The sequence below is a fragment of the Struthio camelus genome, chromosome 2 (assembly GCF_040807025.1).
Source record: "Struthio camelus isolate bStrCam1 chromosome 2, bStrCam1.hap1, whole genome shotgun sequence".
Lineage (NCBI taxonomy): Eukaryota > Metazoa > Chordata > Aves > Struthioniformes > Struthionidae > Struthio > Struthio camelus.
Genome location: NC_090943.1, coordinates 147,283,245 through 147,303,080, shown reverse-complemented (window position 1 = coordinate 147,303,080; position 19,836 = coordinate 147,283,245). Strand labels below are relative to the sequence as shown.

Below are 19,836 nucleotides of genomic sequence, written 5' to 3'. Positions count from 1 at the left end.
CATGATTCGGCCACAGCCTCCTCACTTCAACAGCCTTGCGTCAGCACAACACTGAAAACACGCTAGGTGTTGTCCAAGTGCTCGACGTAGGAAAAACCAATCACTGTAACCCCAGCCCCCGCGAAACTCATCCCAAGGAAGTTGACCTGCACAACAGTCAACAAATAAAACAGTAGAGCACGCATAAATAAAACGGCACTAGGATGAACACACTCTTGCAGAGCCCACTTGGGCTTCTCTGCAGGCGTGAGCGGGTGAGCTGCGCAGAGGGGCTCACGTGTCAATGGATAATTAGACAGCCACAAACAGAGCTACAATGGACCAGCGTCAGTTCTACTTTTTAACTAATGTCTTTATTTTAATTGAACATGTCTGAATGAAGGCTTGCTCACCTAGGGTCTCCTTCTCTAAAAGGCCACTATAGATTAATATAATCAATTAATGGAAATGCTTTAAAAAAAATTAGAAATGGCAACAAAATTTACAAAAGCAAAATAAAAAGCTTATTCCAGCAGAAGGGTATACGTATACATCACAGAAGCATCATGCAACTAAAGTACGTTTCTATCACTAAGACCACCATCAGGATACTACTTCTCATTCGTATCTTATCCTATGTTCTATTCTTAATGCTAACCTGTACACTTCATATACACTAAAGCTACAGCATTTACTGTTTGATTAAAAAACAACAACTTCAGATTTTTATAACAGCACAGTATGAGTTTAAACTTATTTTGAAATAAAATCCTGAGCACTAAGACTTCTTACACTGCTTTGCTTTGTCCCAAATAATTTTAACGAAAATTTTTTCAGTACAAATCCAGTCCTGTTCACAGGCTACATCTATTTTTTTTTCTTTGAAAAAGTGCTTATTTTGGCTATTACTCTTCATCAATTTTCCTTCGCAGACTGCAAAAGAAAACTGCATCAGAACCGCATGAAGAACTGCCTTCCAAAAAAAAAAAAAAAAGAAAAAAAAACAGGAGGACCTCCTCCCAGTTTGCAGGTGGAGTGCTGCCCCTGGACCCCTTGGCAAGGTAGTCTCCTCTTCGAGTCACACACTCTCCAAGTAATGCCCTAGGCCAAAAAGAGCAACCTTCAAAGGACACAACAAATGAAAAGAGATATAGTCATTTTGGGATAGCTCATTTTATCTTAGAGAACTTTTTAGATATGGAGAGCTTCTTGGGGTGAAGGGGAAGTCTCTTCTGTAAATATTTTTGCCAAACATCTGTTCCTCCAGTCTTGGTTGAAAGAAGACCATTCAATTATAAGAAACAACTAAATATATTGGCCTGTACTGACACCATGAGGGAAAAAAAATTCAAATGTTTTTAAAAACGGTCCCATCTAATTCAATAATCACTACACCATCTTCATACACTTCGAGCGGTCTAGTTTGCACAATTTACAAAGTTCCTGCTTCTCAGCTGAAAAGACAACCTGACCTTGGCCATGACTCTAGTCTGCTGCAGTGCAAAGTGAAATATGTTAAATTCTTCAAAAGGCTTTAAACTAACTAGTTTTACTTCTCAGTATGGCAGACTAAATGCATAAACACGGTGAGGGTTCTTGTCTCAGCTAAGCATCATGCAGCCTTCTGAAAAAGCTGCAACTGTGTTATTATACCTTAGAGCTTTGCTACAGAGCAATATTGCCCTGGTATCTCTATTCAGGTTAAGAAACTTTTTTTTTTTTTTAAACACTAATTTTCTCATATTGGTAAAACTCCTAGTGTCAAAACAAACACTAACATAACAGCGAGTACACTACTAAAGTCTTCAACTACCTGCTAATTAAACCTTAATTCTTCAGGGTTTTGTGATTTTTGTTTTTGTTTTTTCTCCTAGGAACAGCACATTTTATATATTTTTAAGAGTGTTACAGGCATACTTGCCCTAGACTAATATTGAGAAAAACATTCTAAACTCTGACAATGCTAACCCTAAACTGAAATGTAGGAGTCTCAAGTTCGCATTTAGACACATAAATGACAATGGCTTGTTTTTCCAATAAGGTGAACATCCAAAGTCAACCTGGCTGTCAGTGGGATTTTCGCCACTGACTTTAGCAAGAAGCATGGGATTAACCTTCATTAGCTGTAGCTACTGACTAACTGCATCAGATGTATATATTGGGATTACACAGCTTTATTTTTATATTGTTACCCATATAACACTACAAAATAGGTACCAACACTTGCCAAATTCATTTTTCCCTCCCTTCTTTTTGCGTGATTTTACAGAACAATGTTTTTCATCTTTTTAAAGTAGAGGTGCTGTCCACAAAGCACACTTTTATCAAGACCTAAATAATAAGAATAAATGCAAAAAATTAAGCCCAAGAGAATCAGCTTAAAGACTCAACACAGTACCTAAACTCTATTAAAAGAGTGACCTTTTCCACAAAAAATTAGGCCACTAGCATATGGCAATGCTATAACTCTCAATAAAGAAAAGTAAATGTGGTTAATAAGGCATCTAATAAGGCAGACAATTAGTATAAAGGAATGACGTTTGTAACGTTTTAAATTCACACAAGTCACACATTACTAGAACACAAACAATTAATGATATATCCTTATAGAAATAGAGGCTTGATTTTCACATTTCTTAGGAGTACCCTTTTTTCTCTCCGAGCTATGACAATTGTAAGAAAAGGAAAAAACACACACGTAAAACATTATGTATTCTGAGCAATTCCTGTTTGTTACGTGTGCGCGCTAGGTTCAGTGTAATCAGGTATCCGGAGGCATTAATTCCAAATAACACAGAACACTGATAAGTATTAACAGCCTTCTACTATTTGAAGGAAATGCCTTAATGCACAAGTCTTATTTCAAATTCTAGATGTTATTCACAAAAAAAAAAAACTGTGTAGAAATTTCAATTCTTCATAAAGTTCAACAGTATTAAATGTCAGTCATTTAATTTCTAATATTGTTTATGAGATATTGTTGACATTTATGTCTTAATGTATAGTCTACACACAGGACTTATTGGCTGGCTGCAGATCAAAACATAAGTAACAGAAATTTAATACAACATTGAGAATTAGCCACATGGACACCCAACTAATCCAAAGTTTTTTTCAGTTAAACCCCAAACGGCTAGACTCCTATCTGAGACGTTCTCGTGCTCCTGCTTCAGCCCAGTTTAAAAAAAAAAAAAAAAACACACACCACACACACCCCCTAACATTAAACTGACAAAACTGTATTTTTTTTTTTTAAACAAACCATATAATGAGGAAATCTTCTTCAAAATCAAGAACTTACAAACATTGAAACATTCTTGCAAAATTCCACTCGCCCACTCTCCTCGGGCAAGTTTTATTTTTACTTCTTTTTATTATCATTAATCATCATGGCAAAGAGTAAGAAAGCAGATTTTGCTCCTCAGTGGCAAATTTGTGTGATAATTTCATAGAGATGATTTCAGAGGACTCTGCTGAAACTGGCAGCAGAAAGTAAAACGGGCACCTCTCAGCGTCAGCATTCAGTCTGGGGAGCAGACATCAGACGCAAAGGTGTGGTACGCTGTCTTGGCATTAACAGTGATCCGTGTAACATGGAAACAATTTGGATCAAATATCCCTTCTTTTAAGGGAAAACAGAATTCAGAGACCTGACAGTGAATTGTTTTGATGGACAAAAAAAGTATTGTCTAAAGCTTGTCCAGCCAAAACTGGTTTTTCCCCCCGCAAGTATTTCAAAGCTCTTTCTAGGCTATAAACATTACTTAGCTATTACACAATGATCTCAAAGAAGTAAATTGATACAGACAATTGGTTACCAGGGTAACAAGATGTAACTTTAAACTAGCAGTGCTGCCTCAGCTCATCAGTTTCACTGGTTTCTTTCATTTGTTCCCTTTAAACTATGCATAAATTACAGGCATACTGTATAACTAAATATGCACGTGAGCTATACTTCACTCCAGCTAGTGTGGAAAAAGAGAGTTTTTAGATGATGCAGGCATTTAAACTCCTTGGAGTAGAGGAGTTTTGCTTTTCATCTCATGCAAAGCATTGAAAATTGGCTGGAAAATAAGTTTCAAAATGTCTTCTCACTAGAAAATAATTTGTAACTAAAATGCAAGCATACCACCTTTTCCTATTGCAAATATTTCACATGATACAATAAGACAATAGCAGGTATGCTTTAAACTTTCAAGAAGGAAAACGTGGTTAAGTTGTATTGACTGAACCTTGGCCAAAATTTTCCAGGGACAGATTCACGTTTGGAAACGACGGCTGACTGCTAACTGGGTAACCTTGAAAATTTTCACAAAGTGCAGACCCTCCAAAATACTGAGCCTTTTAAACATAAGTTTGGTATATCGCTATTTTTGAAAGCTTGCACTTGTAAGAACGTGTTCTTCAAATCTTTCATGGTATTTATGACATTAGAAGTAAAGTATCATTCCAGTTAACAACTAACTCGGCAATAGCTTAAAAAGTCATAGGAAACAGGGCAGCCAGAGGAAACAGGGCTGTCGGTGACTTTCAGAGGTCACCTAGAACACTTCTCTGCTCCAAGGCAGGATTAACTCCACCAAAACTATTCTCACAGATGTTTATCTAATCAGGTTTTTAACACCTAAAATAACAGCACTTCCACAGCCCTCTGAGGCAAACTACTCCAGCGCTTTGCTATCCTATCAGAAGGTCTCCCTATTATCCAACTTAAAACACAATTTTAGGCTGTCAGTTGCCCTATCCTTCAGAGGATATGAGAGACTGATAACTAAAAATCTCTTATTCCATTGTTCACACATAAGAAAACAAAAAAGCGTTTTTGTCTAGAAGGACGTCTTCTGGGCTCTTTCAGGATACAAAATTCATACAAAATTTCCCTGTCAGAAGGTAAGATTCACCCTCCAAAACTGCAGAAGTGTAGCACAGGCACTTCGATGTTGATGACTTCAAGACTGGCGTAACCGCTATACAGTAATCTTATCCTACAGTCTAGAACAAACAAAGGATGGATCCTGTTTACAACTTAAACAATTTAGAGTTGTATACAAGACCAAAAGAATTTAAAATCAAGGTCAATAATTTACTTCTATAGTAATTGGGGAAGGGATGTATTCAAAGAGAAAGGATCATATATTCTATACTCGTTGGAGAATCACGTTGCTCAGATATTTTTCTTATAGAGAGTGGAGGAATAAACTAATATTCCTTATACAGTCAGAAGGCCTTAGTTTAGTCAGAGTCAGTACTTGACTTGCAGAATTGAAAAGAGAAAATAAAAAAAAAAGTTAATAGGTTGGTCAGTTCTCCTTCCCCACAGGAAAAAATAATACATTTTAAACTTACATGTTAGGCTGGCACAGCTTCCCCTACTGACTGCATAAACAACTATATAGTAAGACCAAGAAACTACTGCTATAACTTTCAAGTCGTCCACAGCAGACAGCTCTCACACTGAACCACTCACCTGCCCTCCCTTTTTTTTTTTTTTAAAAAAAAAAAAAAAAACACTTGATGCACAAGAGGCTACCGTACTGGTCCTCTACTGTAGGAGGTACAAAAACCTCTGCTGCTGTGGTTCACATTGTCCTCACAAGATGAGCTCAATACAGCAGTCAGCAGGCAAATTTATTCTAGAGCCCCTGCTCCGTTAGCTGTCTCTGGACTGAAATCGATGAAATTCTGCATGCAGATTAATTGTCAACATCAATAATACTTTGATTAGCTACACGACATGGCATGTTACTCTCCTGTTTATCTCATACACACAGACACGCAGTCCAAAACTAAGTTTCATATTTGCCCAATTACAAAAAACAAAATGCAGCTATTTCTTATACTTCAATGTTCTTCCTGCCAGCATCTGGAAATGCTTCATGATATTTATGCAACTAATTAAAAACACAGCAAAGAGAATATATGTTAACACTTTATTTTAAAAAGTCATATGACTTAGAGGAGAGCATGAAATAGTTGAAAAGCAAACTACATGAAATATACTCCCATTAAAAAGAAAACCATACCAAAAAAAAAAAAAAAAGTCATCTGCTGATCAAAAATCAGAGTAAATCCAGCCAAGGTTTTGGACAAACGGAGGTATTTCTAATGAAGCTAACTCAGCTTAGCTTTATTATTGAAGTTTTAATTAAATTGTGCATAACCTTCACTCTTTTTACAGTGTTTAATTCCTGCCAAATCAATTGTCACATTACACACTTGCAAATGTTAACAAAAGCACTCCCTATCTGCAAGATAGTTATTGCACAATGCTTATATTCTAATGCATTTGCTCTGGTAGAAACGCAGTGAAATATTCTGCCTAGAGTAACAGATGGCTTTTTAAATTTTTGTTACTATTCCAGAATCTAAGTAACCCAAAATGCATCTTCAACACGATACTGTAGTTGCTGCAAAACATGATCTACATGTTCACTGTTTAATATTTAACAATCTGGATACCATCCCTGTTTGGAAATAGTTCTACTAAAGACAGAAATCATTACCCAGCGTTGCTATAATAAATGGATTTGCCTTTTTACATTTTTCTCTTGACATCTTGCAACAAAATGATTTTTTTATTTAAAGTGAAATACTATATTCAATCAGTGCAAATGAAGTTTAGCAACTCATTCTGAGTAACGCCATCTCACAGGTAACCATCAATTGCATATCATTTCACCATAACACTTGTAAATCCTTTAACATTGCACTCCATGCTAATACACATTAGTAAACGCAAGGAGGTTTTCACAGAGCAACATTATATCTTAATGAAATGTAAAATGTCATGGTACAGTAAAAATTTAAAGAGCAGGCTAATTAACAAGACATGCACACAGTGTATTAGTCTAGTCAGCTAAGATTTACCTGCTTTTTCCCACATGATGAAAGTTTCATGCACTTCCTGCTCAGTAAAAGTTCACTTTATTTTTTTCTAGAAACTACCTTCTATAATGGTCATGTAAGAATCTGATAAAAGCTATATATAAATACCCACAAAACCTTAAACTGTGAAAAAACAAAGATAACTTTGAACAAGCTGCTTCAATGACTGACACCTTGCAGTTTTACTGCTCATTCATTATAGTTCTCTGCGGCATGTATGTGTCTAATAGAAAATATTGCTCATGGAAAGAACAGAGCTATTCTAGAAGCAACACATTCATAGGAGTACACAGCATCCATAGAATAACTGTTCTTGAAAGGACTCTTCACTTAAACAGTCCTTCCAAGACGAGCTGTTGCCCAGACAAACACCACGTCATTTGCTTTAATTCGGCACACTGTTCCAACCCACTGACCTGTGAGCCCTGAGACAGGACACAGGTCAGCCCATTAAATGGTTCAGCCTCATTTTGAAAAGCCGCTTCTGTTGTATATCAACATTTATACGACTATCATATCCATACACTGTATAGCTTTACTACATCTTTACTTATTCACAGACATTATACACTTTTCCTCAGAATGAGTCATATCTTGTCAATTAGTCCTATTGGCATCAGGGCCTGCTGTGAAATAAAGCACCACTTAACTCCGAGTAAAACTAGCAGAATTAGGGTTTAAAATATTGCTTTCATTTGGTCATTAGCTGCATGTCATTTAAAAACAGAAGCGTGCAAATTAATTGCTTGTAGTCAGAAGTAATCACCGGGAAAAAAAAAAAATGAACAAAAGACAGTGACCCTCCAGTGTAAAATATATACTCAAAGTCTAATACAAAGGCTAAAATTTGAACAACCTCCCGTTTATCATTCTTAAGATTTATATCCAACCACAGCTTGAACGCTGTGTACTTTTTAAAAGGGTGAAGTGAACAAAATGTTTAGTTAGAAGTACTTCAAAACTACTTCATTTCTCTGGGACTCACTGATATAAAACACTCATGTTTTTAGTTTCCAGAATTTACCATGAGATTTAGAAATAGACAACAAAATAATGGAAAAAGATTTTTTTAAAAATAAATATTAAATTCCTAGAAAACACAAAGTTCAAAAATGTTTGTTTTTCACTACTTTGCTACTTGCTTTTTAAAAAAACTCTTATTCATGGAAAATAGCACCTTAGTCCTGAGGTATATACAAAAAGGGTAATATGTATAGAATAAGGTAACGTTATAGGTGAGTATGCAGTATTAGAATCAAGTCTGGTTAAAACTGATTTATACAATTCCCCACTGAACACAGTGCAAAACTTAAAGATATGCAGCAGGAGCTCTTTCTTATCAATTCACGGAGCATTACACCAACAATGAGCACAGACTGATCACGAACCGGAGGGGCAGCAGACCAGCAGTCAAGAGGAAAGAGATGGATCTCAAATTCCCATATGACATTAGTGAGAAAGAAATACAACCTGCTTTTGACTTTCAAATCAGATTGACTTCAATGGTCAAAAACAAAGCATAAACATCTACTTTGAGAAGAAAAATCATAGCTAAAATGACTTTTCTTACAGCTCTGGTTAGCAACCAAAGCATCTTATTTTCTTAAAGTCTTCTATTTTCATTGGCAACTGGTTTTAAACCATATACAACGAGGCAGAAAATTATGCCCACACATAGAACTTTCAAGCTAGACCTAGTGGTAAGTTTGTTCAGTGCTATTTTATACATTCATTTATCCAACTTTGGATAAAAGCTTCATGTATCATTTATTTACAATAACTAAAAAAGTTAGAGAGTGTGTAAAACTGCTATACCTGCATGACATGTACATTTAAACAAATTAAATAATGGCGTACTGTTTTATGCAGTCAAATAGTAAAATATATGGGGAATAGGATACTATATTACCACTAACTAAAGCAAATATATGCTCGGGCCAAAAGAATCGGCTCTTAACTCTGCAGGTCTCATACACTGACGTTAAGTAAACTGATTATCTGCAGAGATTTATGAGGATTTCTTCTTCTTCCTGTTCCCTTCTCCCTCCCAACCCGATTGACTAGCATTTTCTCTTTTCCATTTTATGCTGTAAGAGAGATATGCACTAATAAGCTTGTTATAATTCTTTTCACTTGATATACTTGAATACCTCTTCTCAGCATGGCGCTGAGATTCCGTCCTGGCTCACAAGCAAAGCGCTTGCTGGCTGCCAGCACTGGCATGCTCTGTACAGCTTACGAAGGTATACGGTTAAGTAAGTTTTCTGAGAGTTAAGGTATCATCCACCAAATGAGTTTGGTGACCTCTAACTTACAGAGCATACTTTCTTTTCTACATGATAGAGCACTTATTAGAACATTAAATTATATTTTGATCATTTATGCTTAGGTTTATTAATTTCTTCTTCCTTAAATAAAATGATGATTGTCAGCATTTACTGTTAGGATCCCTTTCTAGATGCCATTAAGGCTAATTCCAATCAAAATAGAATAGAATTATTTAGTACAACATGTTTCCATTATTTATCGCTTTCATGAATCATTTAAAGACTTCATGTCAGCCACTGAAAACATTCATGCTGAACTTATAAAAAGTAGACAATATATTATGCACGCCACCCACCGATTTATCCTTTCGGAAAGTCTCTTGCAGACCACTTACCAATACTGCCACTCACTTGTTACAAAACATTGTTTTTTTAAAAAATTCAGGACTGTCTAAAAGATAAATAGAAGTGTTTATAAAATATATAAACAAACAATAATTGTCTGTGGTTCACACTGTTAAAACCAGTATCTTGCGAGACATCAGCTGATAGCAGATGTTTCAGAAAAAGGTATTTAAGTGTACTAGTCTGAAAGAGTACATCCATTATCAAAGATTTTTCCTAACCTCTTTCTTAGACTGGCTTTTCTGTGGACGTATTTGTCTTCTGCCATGCTTAAAATCAAATCCCAAAGAAACCTATGTACATAGCCCATACAAATAGCTAATCATTTTTTTAAATCCTATTCTGCCAGAATCATTTTGTAGCAACAAGACTTGCAACACTGTATTTTTAGAAAGTCAAAGACAAACAACACATCATGTAGCTTCTGAAGTGTTTCACTTGCCACTCATGCTAAAACCGCTAGCAAGGTTCACCTCCAACAAAGAGCACAATTGTTTTCTGAAGAATTAGACTTCCTCAGGGTTTGATCCTAGAACAAATTCTTATTTCAGGAATGTAACTTCACACATACAAGCAATCACAGCAAGTTCCACGGGATTATTCGTGTCAAAGTTATTCATGGATACACACTTACAGAATCGGGATCCTGGCGTTTACAAGAAGAATCATTTTTGTTTGCATTTCTTAACAAGTGATGTAAAAGAATGAATTTTAAATGATTCTATAAGCAATTTTGTTGCCACTATAATAACCGCACTTAAACATAGCTAGTTATTTTCCAATGAATAATTCAATTAGTTGTTTTATTACTCTATTATGAGGATGCTGACGATTGCATTTTAAGGTCCAAAAAAATATCTGCTTAATCAAAACTCTGCTCTCCAGCAGCAACAGCTTGTACTGTGCTGTTTAGCTGGCTACACTCCAGTAGCTTAAATTTAAGAGTCAGCTTTATTTAGAAATGCAGTAAGTGAAAACTGGAAAAAAAATATCCCACACCTACAGCTGTCACCTAAAATTAAACACAATGTTTTTCTCCAAATCCCAAGGGTACTTTGAAAAGGTGTCATGTGATCATATTCAGCTACTGCACTGCAGTGAAGAACATGTTAAAGCTGTAACAGATAACCTAAGTTCTTTCATTCAAAGATGTTAAAAAACTAACAAAGGGGAAAATCGGGTATAATCATCTACAAGTCTTCAAACAAAGTAATTATTTATTGCGCTTTATTAAGAACATCTGAAAACCACTACATACATATAAATAGCTTAGGAACATTCTCTTTTCGCCTCTGTTCTTATCTGCAACGTAGGTGAAAAGAAAGAAACTATACATATTACGCAGAGGACAAAAGAAAAACCCTGAAAGGGATTGACCAGTGTTAGACACAATAAATCCATGCAGAAATACGTGCGCTATCAAACCAACTGGCTCACGCAAAACAGTTAAGTGATCTTAATCTCCCAAGGAGACTGAATTAGTGTCTCCATCCCGTTTAAAATGCGCATTCTCTCAGTAAGATATTCCTTCAACATAACATGATTTCTCATCTTTAACAGTATTTTTAAAACCTTTAATAGAACTGGATCAAACTCTGAACTCATAACAACAAATAAATTATAAAAAAAACAAGGATATAGCTAAAAATTGTAGTAGCAAATTTAGTATATTTTTAATGTCACATTCTCATCTATTAGGTCTTGTTTTATGCAAATACACTTACTTTGCAGCCAGTATATGACCTTAAGATGAAAAAACTAGATGGTATTCTTGAAGGACTACTTATTTTATTTGTATTAACAGAATTACAGAAAATGATTCTATTTTTGGCGTATATAAAAGAAACCGCATGCAAGAAAACCAACTTTAAGAATATACTTACGAAATCAAAGTCTCCATCTTGAGGGACTTTCCAGTTATCAGGGAAAACATTTTTGGATATGTGGTAAGGTTCATGCATGTTCTGATTACAGTTTTCAGGGCTTTTATTCCTGGAATCTTGTTTATCAAAGTAGTCCATGAAAGAAGGTCTTTGTACTTGCGGTGAAGTAGCATTTCCTTAGTTGAAAGAAAAAAGAAAAGTTAAAACTCTTTAAAGATGAAAGATTTATGTCCTATAAAATAAACTCCATTTATTAATTCAATGAACTCTATTTATTAACTCATTGCCTTAATTTCCCTGGATTTTAAAGAAACTACTACAATCATCTGTATGCGGTGCAAGTCTCTGTTTGTCCCCTGAGGATCTCTGGCATAAAAGCTCATAGCCCAAGAATGATATTTTTGCAGCAAGATACAATGTGGGGAAATGTTCAAGACATTTCAGAGTTGCATGCACAAATAGCATTTAGAAGTTACTTCATGTGATATCTATTTGTTGTTATAGAAACTGAACAACACAAGGTGCTAAGGCATCCCTTTGGGTGCTGAATGCCCTTAACTTTAAGGCCTGGTGCACAGGCACTAGTAGGAAAGCAAGCAAGTTCCATCAGTTTCATCATAACTGCGAATTAAAAATTATTTTTTTTTTAAATCGCAAAAATACAACTGCACAAATTGTGTCTAGATGTTGCTTAATTAAATGCATTGCTAACTGACAATTCTCAGCATATTATAGGATCACACTCTACAGATGGCTGCAAAGTGCCCTATCTCTATGGTGTAGAAACCCCGAGGGATTGTTTGTCATCATCTACACAGCTGCAAGAGCTTTATGAAACACAGACCAAGACCATACTATGAACTCTCATTCTATTATCCTTTTCATGAAACTAAAGTAAAAATAAATAAATAAATAAAACATAACCCTAAATGATTGAAATTTGTTTCAGGATTCAGGGATTTCAAAGTGAATTAATTATTATATAGAGCAACAAATAAAACCTAACAAATACTTCAGTAGTTCTACGTAATGGTTATCTCAGATTATTTCTGCAACAGTATTATGACTCATGAAACATGTACTTGCTCACAATGTAAACCTTTTTTCATAGAGAAATATGAAATACATTTCCACTAGTAAAATACGGAACAGGATGAGAAATATAAACAATCAACCCGAAAAAGAATACAGGTAGAACTACACTTAATTATAAATGTTACAAAAGAATTAAGACATTTTGTTTGAGCCATTTGTTTTTAAAAAGAGGAAAAACGGAAGACATTAGAAATACTTTCTGAGCATTAGGACTTGCAGATCTTTGCATCTGACTACATTTAATTTTACTAATTCAATGACATTTTTCTTTCATCTTTTATTTCATCATCTTTTCCTATAGTATCTCATTTCATCTATTCTTCTAGTTTTTTTATTTATTCCAATTTTGCTGCATAATTAATAGTGGCCTATTTTTCTCATTAATCCTAATTTCTGCGCTGCCATCTTTTGTAACATGTTGGCTTATTTATTCTTTTCTTTCTCCTTTCTACTTTCCCTGTATCATTCTGTTCTAGCAAGATTTCTTTTGTTTTTGTTTTTTTTTTTGAATGTATTCTTCCACTGTTTTGCCTATGTGGTGGGCCTTATGGCACTTCACTATTTGCTCCAACCTCAACTCCATGATGATTCCTTTGTTCAGTCTGTCATGTTTTCATACGCACCTCCTCCTCCCAGATTGTTTACCCATTTTTTCCTCTTAGTCATCGCTATATTCTTTTGTAATCTCAGATGACAGTTAACACTATTTGCTATCTTTTAATTGACAGCTATCTATCACAGAAAAGCATCCAGCGAGCCAATCTTAAGTTTGAAGTAAGTGGCCCAGGTAGAAGACACCTGCTCTCCCAAATCTGCTCCCACTGAACTTGGGATTACTTCAATGAGGTTTCTTAATCTCCGGAGTCTAGAGCAGAGGAGGGGATAGGAGGGAAATGGCAGGGATGACAAACAGCTAGAACAATTAGCACTAAAGGAGTGAAAACTATACTTTAGCAAAGCATAAACTAAAAAGCATCCAAAAGAAAGTGGTAGTAGGGGAAGAGGGGAATGAAAAACCAGGGTACAATGCATTTTCTTAATGACACTTTTTTATTATAATTGCTAGATTATGTGCTGAGTGCTTCCCAAAAAAAGAGTGAAACTGTTTGTTCCAAGAGGTACGGCACCACGCTGCCGGCCTTTCACTATCACTTATTTTCTTCCTGCTGAGATGACTGTACTTACATTTCATCCTTCAGACATAAACAGGAAGAATAACAGCATTTCCATTAGAAACACTGAAGTACCATAATGCTGCCCCATTATAGGTAAGATAGTCTCCTTCTCATGTAATAAAAAAAAGTACTGAAGGTTTTCCAAGCATTGCTCTAAGATTTGAGCTATTTATAAATATTTTTCTTACACACATAATAGAAGACTGACAATATGTGTGTAAAAAAAAAAATAATAATAATAACAACCCCCTCCCAACTTCCTTGCCATCAAGTGCCTATTAAGGAAAGTGGGTCAAGCAGGATTAGAGAGCTGGAACTTCTCTGAAATGAGTGAAACACATTTAATTCACACTTTGAGGGCCTTCTTTATTTTCTTTGATAAAGAAAGAATTTAGAACTAGCTTCCAATTCCAACTTAGTATACAATTAGTTAACCTACTTAAGAGAACAAAAGCTGCTTATTATTTCCATATTGCCGATACGAACACATACATGCACGCACACAGAGAAATGCCCAAAAAATGACAGGACTTGAGGTGCTAAGAGGATTTGGTTTTCTCCAAAGGAAAAAAAAAAAAAAAAAAAAACACACATAGCACACAGTACCACACACCCACCATACACCCCCCCCCCCCGCCCCCGTTAACCTTATAGGTAACTGAATGCAAAAAGAAATTCCTTTTGATCTCTAGCTAACTTAACATGAACAACCTTAGTTAATACCTCATGGAAAACAAGGGCATAAGTTGACACCTACTAATTTAAAAGCGCATAACCGGCTTCCCAGTGCCCCCCTCAAGGCTCCTATCTCTTTTTTGTAAAATATTTTTGAAAAATGTAAGGTTATGAGAGATTGTTTTGGTCTGAAAGCTTTGTATATCTTACTTTATAACAGAGTAACAGTATCCCATGGACCGTCTTTCAAGAAGGAAGAAAGTTAAAAGCATGATACATTAAAAAAATCTTTTAAGGACAACCAGTTCATTCAAATATATCCAGTAAGTTACTTTCCATTTGTTCTACATGATGTAGATCATCTACAGTTTTTTGTGACAGTTAAACGTAACTGGTATCGCTTGACACTTGGACTAAAAACATTGTCACATGCATTAGACTTCTAATAGCATTTGGATTTTTCAGTTCTTCTCATTTTCCTTTGCACTTCAACAAAGGACAATCATGTTTAGTATGCCACAGTTTCAACACTTAAGGATATTCCTCTCTTCCCTCATCCCTATACTGGCCCACTCCAAGGCTTCTCAAGATCGTTTTGGGAAGAAAGCCACAATATCAACAGCAGTCTAAAAAGCTGCTGGAAGGCAATCAGAGACTACTCCTAGACAGTAAAAAATACATTCTACCTCACTGATACTACTAATTGGAAGACAAAGAACGTGGACTTCCCCAAACGTCTACGAAACAACTTTATTCCTAAAAAGGGAATTTTCCTCCAAAAAATACGCTGTTAAAACAAGCTAGGCAACGACACGTATAACGGCGGCAGCTCTGCTATCTAGTTCAAAAACATACCTCATCTAGAAGAGCTGTAACAGGGAAAACTAATTCTAAGTAAACATTTCAAAATAAGAAGGAATACACGTTTCATTCTAATGCATGTTTTGATCAAATTCATGTCATCTATAAAGAAAAGTGTCTTACTAGTGACATATTTCTAACAGAAAAGTATTATAATAATATTAAATTGATGTTAAGTTTATTAAAAAGTCCTTCAACAAATTTCTATTGTTCCTTTCTGCGAACAAAATCCATGGGAAGAATGGACTTTATAGAAGATACAGGTAAAACCTGAATTAACAAAAAATATACAAAGTATTAAAAGACATAAACATCTATAATGATCTATAAAATGTAATTACAATGTTTTAGGGTGACAATAGCAAAATCATAGAATCAAAGTAACTCAGGTTGGAAAGGACATCAGGAGGTCCCTAGACCTCTTTTGTTTTTGTGTTTTGTTCACCGACTCTTGTTCTCCTGCCATGCACCACTGAAGAGCTTGACTTCATAACCTCGTAGATACTGGAAAGCTGCTCTTTGCTCCCCCAAAGCCATCCCTTCTCCAAGCTGAACAAGCCCTCCTCCCTCAGCCTCTCCTCACAAGACAAGTGCTCCAGTCCCAGCCATCTTGGTACTCTTTCCCTGAGCTCACTCCAGTTGAGCAATGTCTTTCCCACACTGGGGAGCAAAAATTAGACACAATATTCAGATGTGGCCTCACAAGTGCTGAGTAAAGAGCCACAATCACTTCCTTTGATCGCTGGCTGTGCTCCTGCTAATACAGTCGCTTTTGGCTGCACCGATGACTCCAGCTTGCTGTACACCAGGACCCCCAGGGCCTTTTCAGATAAGCTGCTCCACCACCAGTCACTTCTCAGTCTGTATCACTGCCAGGGTTCTTCCTTTCCTGGTGCAGGACTTCATGTTTGTCCTTGCTGAACTTTCTAAGGTCCCTGGTAGCTCATTCTTCCAAGCTGCCTAGGTCCCTCCGGATGGCAACTCTGCGCTTAAACATATCAACTGGGCTTTCCCAATTTGGTGTTGTCTGCAAACCCGACAACAGTGGCATTCTGTCACCTCCTCCAGGTAAACGATAAAGATGTTAAACGGGACAAGCCCCAAAACAGACCCCGGCAGCACTTATCACAGACATCCAGGGAGAGTACAACCCACTAACAACTACCTTCTGAGCCTGACCATCCAATCATTTCGAACATACTGGAAGATGGTGTCGAAAGCCTTACTAAGGTTGAGGTAAATGACACCCACTGCTCTCCTCATCCACAAATCCAGTCATTTTGTAATAGCAGGCACTCATTTTGATCAGGCATGATTTACCATTTATAAACTCATAGTACCTATTCCCAATCATATCCTCCTTTATACGCTCAGGAATGTATTCCAAGAGGACTTGCTCCATGATTTTCACGTGGACTGAAGTGAGGCTGATCAGCTTCCCAGACTCTTTTCTGCCTTCTTTGAAGATGGATGCCACACTCATCTTTCAAAGCAAGTCCATAAGAACAAAAAATCTCCATTACTTTTTAAAGATTACAAGACAGTAGCCTATGCCATCAGTGATCTCTCAGTGCCCTCAGATGCAGCCCATCCATACTCAGGAACTTCAACGGCTCAAGTTATCACATATAATCCCTGACTCAATCATTATCTTGAACCCTGCTTCCAAGCACAGAGGCCTGGGAGACCTTATCAGTGAAGACAGAACCAAAGCAGCCATCAAGCAGCTCAGCCTTATCTATGTCCCACTGTCACTATGTTACCCACCTCATTCAGCAACAGGCCCGTATTTTCCTTGTCCAGCCACTACCAGCATAGTGATGGATGCTCCTCTTGTTGTCCTTGATGTTCCTTGCAAGTCTCAACTCTAGGTGAGTTTTAGCTTTCCTAACATCAGCCCCACACACCCAGGTAACATTTCTAAATTCCTCTTCTGCAGCCTCTCCCTGCTCCCACCTCCTCTATACAGGGAGCATAGGATCTTAGTCACAAATTCTCTCCTTAGTCAAGTCAATCTCCTGATATCTTTTTTGTTTTCCTCAGTATTGGGCTGAACCATTCTTGAGCTTGAAGGATGCCTTCCAGCTGGCTTCCTGAGCTCTTTTGCCCTTTGGAGCTGCCTCCTAAGCAGCCTCGTTTACCAGTCAGTACTCTCTAAGTGTCAAAATCTGCATCCTTTAAGTCCAGCATCTGTATTTAGTCACCATTCTCACTCCTCTCAGGATCTTCAGCTCCCTTGTTTCATGGTTAGAGTCAAGGCTGTCACTGATTATTACACCTCCAACCATTCTTCCTTGTGAAGAGCAGATCCAGCTGCGTATTGCCCCTCTTTGGCCCATCCAGTACCTGTATCAAGACATTATCCCTGACATCCTCCAGAAACCTCCTGGATTTCTTGCATCCTGCTGTGGTGCCTTTCCAGCAGATATCAGAGAGGTTAAAATCTCCTGTAAGGACGAGAATCTCCGACCCAGAGATTTTCTTGAGTTGTTTTAAAGAAGGCCTTGTCTACTCCCCGACTCTGACTGATGAGGTGGTCTGTAGCACAATCCCAACACAATGCCATCCTTACTGAGGTCTTCTCTGAGCCTGATGAACAAACTCTTAACCAATCTGTCATCCATCCCATATAACAGTTCTGTGCATTCAAGCTGCTCCTTCACACAGAGGGCAAGCCACCCTCAAACTCCCTGAAGAACTTGTTCCCACCCATCACGGCACTGCAGTTGTACAAGCCTGCCCCATCACGTTTCACTTACTCCAACCGATATTGTAGCTCTGATGGCATGTGGAGTTCTAGTTCCTCCTGATCGTTTCTCAAGTGCTGTGTGTTTGTGTACGTACACTTGAAGATGGCTTCCTTAAGCCCCATTTTATCGTTCCTGAAGTCTCTCTTGCTCCTGTCTGCTTGATCCATTTGTTTTCCACTTCTGATCGCTATTTCCTCACTTCACTATGGGTCATCATCTCCCTGCTCTGGCATTCCTAATTTAAAGTTCTCCTCACCAGGCTGGCCAGCTTGTTGACAAAAAACAGTCTTGCCTCACTTTGTCAGGTGCATCCTCAGTCTCCCCAGCAGTCCCTCACCCTCAAAGAAGGTCTCATGGTCATAAAAGCCGAATCCCTGTCAACAATACCAGCTGCACAGCCAGGTGTTGACCCACAGCATCTATCCATTCCTCCAAGCCTCTCTCCTTCACCAGCAAGATTGAGGAGAACATCACCTGGGCCCCAATGACCGTAGTCTACCCTCACCCCCAGAACCCTGGCGTCACTCTTGATATGCTCAAGGTTTCCCTTAGCAGTATTACCAGCATGCACCTACCCGTATGGGCAGTAGGGGATAACAGTCTGAGGGCCGGAAAAGCCTGGCTTGTCTTAGCCCTTGATTTAGCCTACAATACAGTGGCAGATAATTCTCCTGGGAAACAGGAGATGGGAGCTTCAAATACATAGGACGGAAGAGGTTCTGGAATTTAGAGCTCAAAGCTACTGGGCAAGCACTCTTACACTTCCCTGTAAAAAGTCAGCACAGCCAGCTCCTGCAGCCATGTTCTAAGCAGACAGACACTATGACTGTATTGTATGAGTGGGCCAGTTCTGCTGGTATATATTGGGCATGTTTTATACATGTTTATTGGATGCCCAGCTCAGAGAACTAGAGGTCAGTCTACTTAGTTTCCCAATCACAAGAAAGTAGGAGCAGAAACTAGACAACCAGTTGCTTAGGCCAGAGCGATTAGCAATCCAATCTAAGAACTGAAAACCCAGAAATATATCTAAGAAATAGTTTGGTCAACAGAAAGCTACCTAACAAAGTAGTTACTGAATTGACATCTTTCACACCACAGTTCGACTCAAACACCCAAATCCTCATTCAAATTCAGGGCTTATTCAGTATAGAGGATAGATACCCCAGGGGCAAAAATGAAACTATAAATCCAGCCTTGAGAACTTTACTATAGAAGTAAAGCTCTTTGTTTTGTTTTTATAATATAACACACCTAACCATCAGAAATAACGGCAACTAGCATTTAAGTCGAAAATCCAGATATTTTTCAACTAACCAGCTTTCACAAACTTTTTGAAGAGACTATGAACTCAAGTTTAAAGATTTTTTATGGAAAAGGTTATTGCACAAAATATTGCTTGCTTCCTGAGAATGAGATTTGTAAAACTGGTTTAATAATTTTTGCTCCATTTTTCCCCACCTTCTGGAGAAAAGGAAAAAACAGTCAATGACAATACTGTTATAAACCCATTAGTCCTTTCCAGCTACACTTTATTTCTGCTTGCTGCAAAACAAAAGAAAATCCATGTTAAGCATGCGCTTTTGCAACCGCTCTTGACCCAGAATTGCCAACGTGCTTTTTTCCTTTAAAAAAACCTTCCAATTTGTAAAAGGTATTACTACTAGTGCCACAAATGAACAACTTCATTACCAATCATAGGAGAGTGAGAACTGGAATAGGCTTGGAAAACACCTATCTCCTTCTATATGTACAACAGAAAAGCCCTAGTACACAGTATTTGGCATCAAGCAAACTGTCTTAACACGGACACAGTAAGCACACTTAAACAAAACTATGTCAACGAAAGATCAATGCCCAG

The 19,836-nt window shown here is 37.3% G+C and overlaps 1 protein-coding gene across 13 annotated transcripts in view; it reads right to left on the bottom strand.

Annotated features, from left to right (window-relative positions):
• Positions 1-19,836, bottom strand: part of STK3 (serine/threonine kinase 3) — a 159,662-nt gene that overhangs the window by 41,358 nt on the left and 98,468 nt on the right. For all 13 annotated transcript variants that reach the window (XR_011139266.1, XR_011139265.1, XM_068932953.1 and 10 more), the window contains one exon: positions 11,420-11,595. Coding sequence is in view for 11 of the 13 variants with exons in the window: in XM_068932953.1 (XP_068789054.1) it covers positions 11,420-11,595 (176 nt within the window). In the remaining 2 variants the exon portion in view is untranslated. The remainder of the gene's footprint in view (positions 1-11,419; positions 11,596-19,836) is intronic.